Below are 11,727 nucleotides of genomic sequence, written 5' to 3'. Positions count from 1 at the left end.
CTCTCTCTCTCTCTCTCTCTCTCCTAAATGGAAATGGCATTGTTGGGATTACCAATGATATACCTGTTATATATATGTCAGTTTTGATCATATATATTATAAGTTTGATAGTGTCATGATGATAAGAATATTATTATTATTATTATTATTATTATTATTATTATTATTATTATTATTATTATTATTATTATTACAGCAATAAATTCGCATTAATATTAGCAAGTAATATTTCACATGCCAATAATGGAAGTGTTTTATTATTATTATTATTATTATTATTATTATTATTATTAATAGCAATAAATTCGAATTAATATTAGTACGTAATATTTCACATACCAATAATGGAAGAGTTTTTTGTTTTTATTATTATTATTTTCTTATTATTATTAATGGTAAAATAAATTCGAATTAATATTAGCAAGTAATATTTCACATTGCAATAATGGAAGAGTTTTATCATTATTATTATCATTATTATTATTATTATTATTATTATTATTATTATTATTATTATTATTATTATTATTGTTATTATTATTATTATTATTAATTATTATTGTTATCAAAATAATATTTTTTACCCAATTATATCAGGTCAACATTTCACACAGTTGCCAATCATTTAAAAATATTATTATTATTATTATTATTATTATTATTATTATTATTATTATTATTATTGTGTTAACAAAATAATCTTTTCGATATCATGTCAACATTTCGTAACAGTACCAATCATTTAAAAATTATTATTATTATTATTATTATTATTATTATTATTATTATTATTATTATTATTATTATTATTATTATTATTATTATTATTATTATTGACCCAGCTAATTATTCCAAGACCGTCCACTTCTCAAGCGTCGCTGTTCGACCCGAAACTCCGAAACGCGACGAAGACAAAAGTCAAAATCACATTACAAATCAGCTCATTTGCATAATGTCCGAATGATTTTTTCATCTTTATTTTTTTTAACCCTGCATGAATTATTCTCTCTCTCTCTCTCTCTCTCAAGTCTCTCTCGATCTCTCTCTCTTCTCTCTCTCTCTCTCTCAAATGATTATACACAGACGCACGTCATCTCGTTATTGAGAAATTGCATTATATTAACTAATATACTAATATTCTTAATGGACAATATTTATCTAATCGGAGCATATTACATATAAACAAATAATTTGTAACTCTATATAATTATTTATCGATTATGTTTATATATTATATATATATATATATATATATATATATATATATATATATATATATATATATATATATATATATATATATTCAAATGTGCTTTCAAAATTTAATAAATAAATAAATACACAAAATGACATTAGTAAATACGCCAGAAATTAAACGAACATATTAACAAAACTAATAAATATATCTCTCATTATTAGAAAGTTCAACATTTGCCTATAACCAACTGCAGACACCTGCTTTAATCTATATATGATTACTTGATTCATTCGTAGTGAATAGTGTTATTATTACTATTATTATTTTTTATTATTATTTAAGAGTTATGGATAACTAAGTTAAGATATCAATATGTTTTAGACATAATGTTTTAATATATTTGTAAATTATCAGGATATCCGAACTATAGGCAAAACTATTTTACCCATCTGAGATACAGGTCAACACAGAGAGAGAGAGAGAGAGTCCGCTGTCTATCTATCTAACCATCTGAGTGAAATATTAAGAGAGAGAAAGAGACAGAGAGTATTATAACTTTAACTATCTGAGATGGTAGATAATAGAAATTAATCTTGGAGAATATATTGTGAAGAGAGAGAGAGACGTACACACACACACATCCTAAGTATCATGAAATAGCCCCCCTAACCCCCAAAAAATGAATGAAAATAATTAAAAACACGTAAAAGCGAGAGAGTGGGGACACCCCATTACGAGACGCCATTCCCCTCAACCAAACTTTTGAGTCCCCTCTGGGGGGAAAGAAAGAAATGGAAAAGAATGGAAGAAAAGGGGGAAAAAAGGTCAAATCAAGCGCAGGAAGAAACAAATAACTGGTCAGTTTCTTCCCCTTTTCTCCCTCTCTCTCTCTCTCTCCGTCCCTATCTCCCTCTCTTCCTCCATCTCTCTCTCTCTCGCCCTGTGTAACCTGTCAAGATGGCCCCGCCCATCACACTGAGTAACCCTGGCAACGATCGTCTAAGCCCCGCCCACTTTTCCCCTCTCCTGAGCAGCGGTGCCAATCTTACGAGAATTCCATTTCTCAAGAATTTAATATTTATATAAAATGATCCTGAGTATGGTCATATTATTGATGACAAATTAAACCTTTTTCGTCATAAAGAGCATAGAGGTTTTTAGGGGATTAAGGAGAAATTTAAGAGAATTCCGAAGGGTAGTCGTCGGAGATGTGGCAACGCCGTCGCTCGAGTCACAAACACACACACACACACACACATCGTCGCCAATTGATACGCGTCCCGTACCCCGAGATCGCCATGGCTCCTCCGCTAAACCGTTAATAAATCTCTACCGGAAATAAGACGAGTTATATTCTCTCCCTCTCTAATTACGGACGATGTTTGAAATAATTTATTCCTGGAACTCTCTCTCTCTCTCTCTCTCTCTCTCGCTCAGTCTTTTGATCGGTCTCTCTCTCTCTCTCTCTCTCTCTCTCTCATTAGGCTTAGCGACGTTCTGCCGCTGTTCCCAAGGGGATATCAAACGTGTCCAGTACCTGTCTCACCAAAAGAGATATTTCATTTTATTCGGTCTGGAGAGAGAGAAAGAGAGAGAGAGAGGTCTACTTTCGGAAAATTGGTATGAACGGAATTCAAGATTGAAGGGATATGAGGAATTATTTAAAATGGCCTGCTTTTTGTAAATGATAATAATAATAATAATAATAATAATAATAATAATAATAATAATAATAATAATAATAATTCCCTCTGAGAAAAAAATTAATTCTTGAAAATACTTCATGAAAAAATTATTTAAACATATTTTCTATTGCAAATTTGCAAAAATATCAGTTCGAAACAGCAGACTTTAGTGTTTTTTAATTGTGAAGAAAGACTTACATTAAAGTTTACAATAATAATAATAATAATAATAATAATAATAATAATAATAATAATAAAAGTAAAGCTAGTTCTTTTATAAATGCGCGGTGATTTTGTCGAATAATAATGATAATAATAATATAATAATAATAATAATAATAATAATAATAATAATAACACTTATGAAGTGAACTGTGTGCATTATTAAAAAAAATATTTCAAACTTAAGATATATATATATGTGTGTGTGTGTGTGTGTGTGTGTGTGCGTGTGTGTGTGTGTGTGTTTGTTAGACTGATTATATCTAAAATAATATATTCAATATAAGCCTACCATTTCATCATTATTTCCTAAGATTACTTAAATTACCCCTATTTAGGTCAAGTGATCATTATTTTCATTGATTTCCTTCTTTAGAATTCATGTTTATTAAGCAAAACATACTGTTTGTTGCTAATCTTAATAGATGCAAGCTACACACTGAAATCAATATTAGAATTTATCAAACAAAATCTTCTTTCAGTTTTCTTCTGAAGATTGAAAAAGTAACCCACAAAATCACTGTTTACTTATAGGTATTTACATTTTATTTTACTCCACACTCGAGTACTTTCAGGCCCTATCTGTGGCCCATTTTCAAGAGATGTGTAGGTTGTCAGCCTGGGTCAAGGCCCAGAAGACTGCTCGGCCCTGACCCAGGCTATAACAACCTACACACCTCTTGAAAATGGGCCACAGATAGGGCCTGAAAGTACTCGAGTGTGGAGTAAAATTAAATGTAAATACCTATAAGTAAACACGTTATACACAGTGATTTTGTGGGTTTCTTTTGCAATTTGAATTAATATTAGAATATTGGTATTAAATTGTTATAATTCAAAAGAACATCTTTATAGAATAGCATTTTAATATGAATGTAAATACTTGATTTAAATATTCTAAGATGATCAACAAATGGTATGTTGAGCATAAATTGTTAAGTTGACATTCACAGGGAGTACAGACCCTTTATAGTTAAAGGACTTATTTAACTTTGTGGGTTTAACTACATTCTGTTCAATTAAAACCTGATATAGTTCTCAGCAACTGAATTTAAACACAGCCGTTTATAGCTATGCTTGAAAAACTTAAAAAACAGTTCAGGTTGTGATAACCGGTTCCTATTGGAGCCCTAGCGAAGTGCAGCCTTCAAAATCTGTATAACCTATAAGTTTTAATATGGGCCTAATGAACTCTATAGTCTGTTGTAGATGAAACATTCAATGAGCACTAAACACCCTATAACCTTTTGTGTAGGCCTAGTGAACTCTATATAATTTTCCGTAGCTTTTGTATAGGCCTAGTCATCCCGACAGCTTTCACGTAAGTTTAGTGACCTCTATTTAGCCTGTCATAGCTTTAGTATAGTTCTAGTGACCCCTATAGCTTTCCTATAGGTCTAATCAACCCTATATACCCTGTCATAGGCAAAGAACCACCTGCCCTTGAAGAGAGCGGATCTATGTATGTTATGACCCGTGTACATGTTCTGACCCCAGCAGGTATGGCGACGGAGGACGACTGGTACAAGAAGGGGCTGGCCTCGCCTTGCTTCTCGGGGCTGCAGACAGCCGCCGACGAGGACTGGTACAAGAAGTCGCTCACGGCCCTCTCCATGAATACCACCCACCACCCAAACTTGTCGGCGCCCATGCTCCAGTACCAAACCTAGACGTCCACCTGCGGTCCCTGGCAGCCGCTGGAAACGCCGCCGCCGCTGCCGCCCACCAGTCGTCATCGTCAGCAGCAGCTTCAGCCTACCCGTCGTACTACTCCAGCTACTACCACTACTACTACGGGTACTCGGCCGGCGACGCCTTACAGGGCGCAGCGTCAGCGTCGTCCACCTCCGGCGCAGCTGCCAACACTGAGCATGGGTCGCGCCAAACCTCTTCGTCATCGTCAAACCACCACCACTCTTCCTCAGCGACCGCCCATTCTTACGGCCTCCAGCCGTACTCTCTGGAGACCGAGCACACGCCCTCGGAGTACGAGGCCGCGAGCGGCAGCAGCAGCAACAGCAGCGCAACCAACAACCTCCTGCGGAGGCCCGGGGAAACCGGGTCGGAGTTCGGGACGAGTCCCGCACCGTCCCAGCAGCAGCTGCACGAGTACGCCAGCCTGATGGGAGGAGTGTGCAGCAACCTCTCGAGCCAGGACGGTAGCGCGGGAGAGGCTAATAAGGCTTCTTCTCTCGTATATCCACCACCACTGTTGCCTCTCCACTCGCACCCCGGCCTCTCCTACACCCCGGTTTCCGAGGCCTATGGCCAGCTCGAGGGAGACTTCAGCCACAGCTCCCTGGGTGACTACGAAGCCAACCCCAGGAGCCTCCAGCAGCAGCAGGAGTTCTCCTCCTCCCACGAGCACCACCTCCATCCGCAGGATTCCTCGGTTCACGACCAGGACAGCAGGATGTCCGATCCCGATACGGAGCAGCAGCAGCTGCTCCACGAGACCGCCCCTTAGCTCGCACCTCTCTTCAGCTGCTGCCGCCCACGTCGCCTACTCGACACTCTCTCCTCCTCCCTTTCGGAATAGCTTTTTTGTAAGGTATACCTCTGACGTTCATGTGTGTGTGTCACAGGCATTTCTGCCACTGCTGCTGCGTCTTAGAGCAAGAACGAGAGAACGAGAGAGCTGCTTCTCCATAATTCAACTCACGTCATTTTGTTTCCTTCTTCTGCTTCCCTCCGTTATACGTGCGCCACTGACACGTTGACACTGTCACGGCTCGACACACAGTGCACGCCTCAATGCGCAGTGCATGATTGATGTATCAGAGTCCAGTCGTGAGTTCGAAGGAATGTATTACTGCAGAAGTCATCACTGGTAATAGTGCGTAAATAAATAACTCTCGTTGAAAGCTGAGATTATCCCTTTTACTGTCATATCAATCTGCCTCTTTCCAATATGTTTTTATATCATAAAGTAACCGAGAGAATTTGGAAGTTTTCTAAATACTGACATGATGATCATCAGCTCAGCTGTTGTAACCTATACTGGTATATGATAGGTTATCTCTGAACACCTCGAAATCTCATGAAAACTGTTCTGTTTTGATTGGGAGTGTGTCTACTTTAGCTTAGCTGTGGTCGTACGTAAGATTTTTTTGCAGCCACCATATTCCTCCTCAAATTCTTTTTGATAAAGCCAATATAACAAGCCCTTTTGAAAATTCTTTCAAAATAAAACCTCATGAAGTGGTAAGAAAACTGGATAAAAGCTCTGTCTCACTCAAACTGAACTAACTAAATGATACTAATGGTACTTCTACTACGTAGTATCAGGGTTGAAAGTTAGTTTTCACCGTCTGATAAGATTTGATATGCAGCCCGGTCCGGGCGTGATCTGCCCGCGGGCTGGCACTTGACTTTTAGAAGGACCTTCTCCGCCTCCTAGCCCACGATGGTGTAGGAAACTGTGAGACTATCTTGTACGAGAGTTGTACAACCCAGACAATGTGTAAATTGAACCAGATTGTTTACAACAATGTTTATATCTGTGCTCTAACCACCAGAAGAAGACCCAAGACCCCCCCCCTCCCTAATCCACCTTCATCCTCCCCCCACCCCCCCCCCACCCCGCGCATACTTTACTGAGGTCCCTCCCTTTCACCGTATGATATTTTCTCACCAGTACAGATCTTCAAGTTCCTCCAAGTGTTTCTTATTGAAATCGTGTGAGTTTTGCAACGGCGTTTTTTGCAAAATGGACTTCACATTCATGATAGCTCTAGTCTTAATGATACGAGAATACTCTTATAAATAAACTAAATAAATACTTCAAACTGCGTGTCTGCGACTATCGGTGTATATGTTACCACGTAAAATAGATATTAGTCAATGTTTATGATGAATGACGAGAAGAGGACGCCATCTGTCTGTTACCGGGTGTTGTCACCGTTCATTTCGCTCTCTATGGAAAATTGGTTTTTTTCCCCTCGGAAAGTTGCTCTCCGGTTGATCGGCTGATAGTCATCATCCGCACGGCGGTCCGACAGACGGCATCCCCTTCTACTTAGAATAGTAAGGTTTTATGGCTAACCGACAAAAAAATAAATCAATAATGAACCTTAGAAAATAATGTAAATACCTTTTTTCGGGGAATATTGCACAAGTTTCCCTCTGTGAAAGATTTGTCACTTTGAGCTAAATCGAGCATTAACTCAACCACACCACTCCTCATCCTACGCCAGCCAACCAACCAACCAACTTTGTCAACTCCCCAAGGACCACAAAGATGATGGTGTTGATCTTCACGACAGACCTTCTTCCTCCTGCCTTCAGACTCCTTGGCATGCCATGCCTGCCCACAACTACTTTTAGCACAAGCCCCTTGAGTGAGCGAGTGTGTGTGAGTTTGGTGAATGATACAACTAAAGTAGTCTCTTTGTTTTATGTTTATGAGAAACTGGTTGGAGTTCAAATAATTGCCCCAATTTTTCATCAGCTTAGGGGGACCAACTTTTTGTAATGGGAGGGATTTAGGGAATGAGCGAATGAAGAGGTATTATAGGGCACGACTTCGTGCATCGCGCAGAGAGTTCCGGACAGTGGCTGTTTGCGCTGCTCCCAAAACAGCTCGTATGATGGCATACTGTTAGACAATCTCATTAAAACTGATAGTAACTGTTCTCAAACAAATGAATTTAAATATAACAGAAAGATATGTTACTGAATAATGCAAGAGGGTGTTTAAAAACATGGTGGATGTCTAGAAGAACAGGATAGGCCTATTTGTCGACTCTCAAAGCTGTGGGAATGATAAGTGAATATCTGAATTACTCGAAGTCTAATGTAACCCAATCTAGTCAAAAATTAGTACCAAAGCAAAACGAAAGACCGTCCAGCGAACCACCAGGAGTCTCCGGAATGTCGCACGGACGTAAGACAGCGTAAATGTTAGGCTAGGTCTGTCGGAGAGGGACATCCGCTGGCACGAGGCAATAATATAAAGTTGGTTCCCCCAAATTTTGCTCTGATGGTCCCCAATCTCCCTCCACCCTCCCTCCCTCATTCCTTCCTTGGCCCCCCCCCTTTTTCCCACATCCCCTTCCGTCTCTCCCATCCCCCTTTGTTTAGAAGTAAGAGAGGCCTGAGCAGACGTTGAGCCTGCCTCGGCCGCCTTTGTAAAACCACGTGCAATAAAGCGCCAATAAGGAATTTCCTGGAGTTTCTCTTTACCTGCAAGTAGTACTACGTCACACTGACGATCTTTTTGCTCTTGGTGTTTATGTAATAAGTTATTTTCAGATCCAAAGTGGCTCATTCAACCCAGGTTCCAAAGCCAGCCTCTGCAACTTCATAATACTTGACATAATCAATCCCGTATCTCACCAGTTTACTCCGAAGTGTATAAGTTTAAAGTCCCACGGTATGTCACCAGCTGATAATGTATTAGGACAATGATTGCATTCATATATGTCTATACGGGGCCTTAACGATATCAAATGAAGTCTATTTTAGTACTTTATAATGTTCACTGATAAAGCAAGGTACCACTTGGGATATATCTTGATTAACTGTGATCTCCAGGTCTAGCAAGAATACCCTACCTGGCATGCAAAATATATAGAACTGACCCACATACAATTCTATACTGACTTAGCCATGTCTTAAAATGTAGCAAGAATAGCCTTTCATTGCATAATATATAGAACAGGTTTATTTCCAACTGTGTCCTTGTTTAACACTGAGCTAGATTAGGCCTACATCCATCTCATATTCCACGTTCTAGATCATTTTAGCAGTTCCTTGTCTTCTAAAGGACTTAATGGACAACTTTCCCTATACCTATGCCTGGTGACATCTAGTCTATTGATCATGCAAGGTTTCTTGCCTTTTCTCTCTTTAAATCTTCAGCTGAAAGCCTTAATGGACGGGATCAACAGACTATACGTAGTCAGCCCAAGAGGACTCCAAAGGGAAAACAGCCTACAGAGAGAGAGAGAGAAAAGTTACAGGAAAGTGATGAGTAAATAAATAAATTTGAGGGAATAAGAAATACAACTGATACATCTGAAATCCAGGAGGACGCCATCGGCACAGAGCAGGAACGAATCTGCTCCACATTTCAACATTTGGAGATCAGAAGATTATTCCACAACTGCTCAGGGTAAACTATTCCCCATTTTAGTCGTGGCCAAGATAAAACTCCTAACAAATTTGTCAGTGATATTTAGTTTCTGAAGTTCTGCCTTAGTGCATCCACTGTGTAATCAACTAAAGGCTAAATTGCTGAACACAATCAAACTAAGGCCTACGTTTAGCAACAGGTTTAGTATGGCTGACATAGAGATGCAGTGTTCAACAGGTGTCTTAGTCTACTATCAGGTTTAGTATGGCTGACACAGAGTTGCAGTGTTGGTGTATTGCTGTGCTATACCTTAGACCCCTTAATCGAGCAGCCTTTAACTCTGCTGACTTCTCAGGCCTCGTTATAACCCATTCCCACTCAAGCCAGATTCCTAAGGTCTGTCACAAGAGTCTAATAAGCAGTGATTCATAGGATGAGGTCGCTGGCGTCACCCTGAGGCCTAGAGAAATGGTCCTATGGGCTTATATATCAACTCCCATATGAGACATTGGCACTTGTATTGGACTTCTGATCTGTTGCAAGTCAACTGTAAATTACTTTCAGTGAGGCATTGAAACCCAACTATAGGTAACTGTAATTAAATATAACAAGTGTACCTGTAAGCAGGTGTTATGAGGACAATTACAGTTACACAGTCCAGGTAAATGAAACTGTAATTATATGTAAAAAAAAAAACAATTACGGGTACACAGTCCAGGTACGCGTACCGGTAATCACATGTAAAAAAACACACACAATTAGAGGTACACAGTCCATGTAAATGCACCTGTAATCAGATGTCAAATAGCAATTACAGGTGGACAGTACACGTAAATGAACCTGTAATCAGATGTAAAAAAAATTACAGGTGCATAGTCCAGCTACACATACCTGTAATCAGTGTCGAAAAGCAATTACAGGTACATACAGTTCAGGTAAGTGAAATCATTTGTAAGTAATTACCTATTATTAAGAAGGAATGGGGAATAACATAGACAACTACAGTTCCCTGTAAAAACTACAGTCACCTGTATTCAAGCATTTAATGAGAAACAATAGAGAACAATTTAAACTGTAAACAGGTAAACAGTTATAAATTGTAATCAAGCCGAGAAGAAGTCCTCCAATTCGACTGGGTGGTATTTATAGTGTGGGGTTCCGGGTTGCATTCTGCCTCCTTTTTCTTACTATGTGTGCCGTTTCTAGGATCACACTCTTCTGCATGAGTCCTGGAGCTACTTCAGCCTCTAGTTTTTCTAGATTCCTTTTCAGGGATCTTGGGATCGTGCCTAGTGCTCCTATGATTATGGGTACGATTTCCACTGGCATATCCCATATCCTTCTTATTTCTATTTTCAGATCTTGATACTTATCCATTTTTTCCCTCTCTTTCTCTTCAACTCTGGTGTCCCATGGTATTGCGACATCAATGAGTGATACTTTCTTCTTGACTTTGTCAATCAATGTCACGCCTGGTCTGTTTGCACGTATCACCCTATCCGTTCTGATACCATAGTCCCAGAGGATCTTTGCGTGATCGTTTTCTATCACTCCCTCAGGTTGGTGCTCGTACCACTTATTACTGCAAGGTAGCTGATGTTTCTTGCACAGGCTCCAGTGGAGGGCTTTTGCTACTGAATCATGCCTCTTTTTGTACTGGTTCTGTGCAAGTGCCGGGCATTCGCTTGCTATGTGGTTTATGGTTTCATTTTTCGTATTGCACTTCCTACATATGGGAGAGATGTTATTTCCGTCTATCGTTCTTTGAACATATCTGGTTCTTAGGGCCTGATCTTGTGCCGCTGTTATCATTCCTTCAGTTTCCTTCTTTAGCTCTCCCCTCTGTAGCCATTGCCATGTGTCATCGTTGGATAGTTCTTTAGTCTGTCTCATGTATTGTCCGTGCATTGGTTTGTTGTGCCATTCCTCTGTTCTGTCTGTCATTCTCCTGTCTCTGTATATTTCTGGGTCTTCGTCTACTTTTATTAGTCCTTCTTCCCATGCACTCTTTAGCCACTCGTCTTCACTGGTTTTCAGATATTGCCCCAGTGCTCTGTTTTCGATGTTGACGCAGTCCTCTATACTTAGTAGTCCTCTCCCTCCTTCCTTTTGTGTTATGTATAGTCTGTCCGTATTTGCTCTTGGGTGTAGTGCTTTCTGTATTGTCATATGTTTCCTGGTTTTCTGATCTATGCTGCGGAGTTCTGCCTTCGTCCATTCCACTATTCCAGAGCTGTATCTGATTACTGGCACTGCCCATGTGTTTATGGCTTTTATCATATTTCCGAACTTCCACTATTCCTGAGCTGTATCTGATTACTGGCACTGCCCATGTGTTTATGGCTTTTATCATATTTCCGGCGTTCAGTTTTGACTTGAGTATCGCCTTGAGTCTCTGCATATATTCTTTCCTGATCGTGTCCTTCATCTCTTGGTGTTTAATATCCCCTCCTTCCATTATTCCCAGATATTTGTATCCTGTCTCATCTATGTGTTTGATGTTGCTCCCATCTGGTAGCTTTATCCCTTCAGTTCTCGTTACTTTG

The 11,727-nt window shown here is 39.3% G+C and overlaps 1 protein-coding gene across 3 annotated transcripts in view; it reads left to right on the top strand.

The window, feature by feature from the left end:
* Positions 1–4,922, top strand: part of LOC135205017 (homeobox protein unc-42-like) — a 139,069-nt gene extending 134,147 nt beyond the window's left edge. For 2 of the 3 annotated variants that reach the window (XM_064235263.1, XM_064235261.1), the window contains one exon: positions 4,603–4,922. In XM_064235263.1, the coding sequence (XP_064091333.1) occupies positions 4,603–4,775 (173 nt within the window). In that variant the 3' untranslated portion in view covers positions 4,776–4,922. The remainder of the gene's footprint in view (positions 1–4,602) is intronic. The other variant, XM_064235262.1, reaches the window with a different exon arrangement.
* Positions 4,923–11,727: the final 6,805 nt, after the last annotated feature.

The sequence above is a fragment of the Macrobrachium nipponense genome, chromosome 48 (genome assembly GCF_015104395.2).
Source record: "Macrobrachium nipponense isolate FS-2020 chromosome 48, ASM1510439v2, whole genome shotgun sequence".
NCBI classification, from domain to species: domain Eukaryota; kingdom Metazoa; phylum Arthropoda; class Malacostraca; order Decapoda; family Palaemonidae; genus Macrobrachium; species Macrobrachium nipponense.
This window is presented reverse-complemented; position numbering and strand designations above follow the sequence as displayed.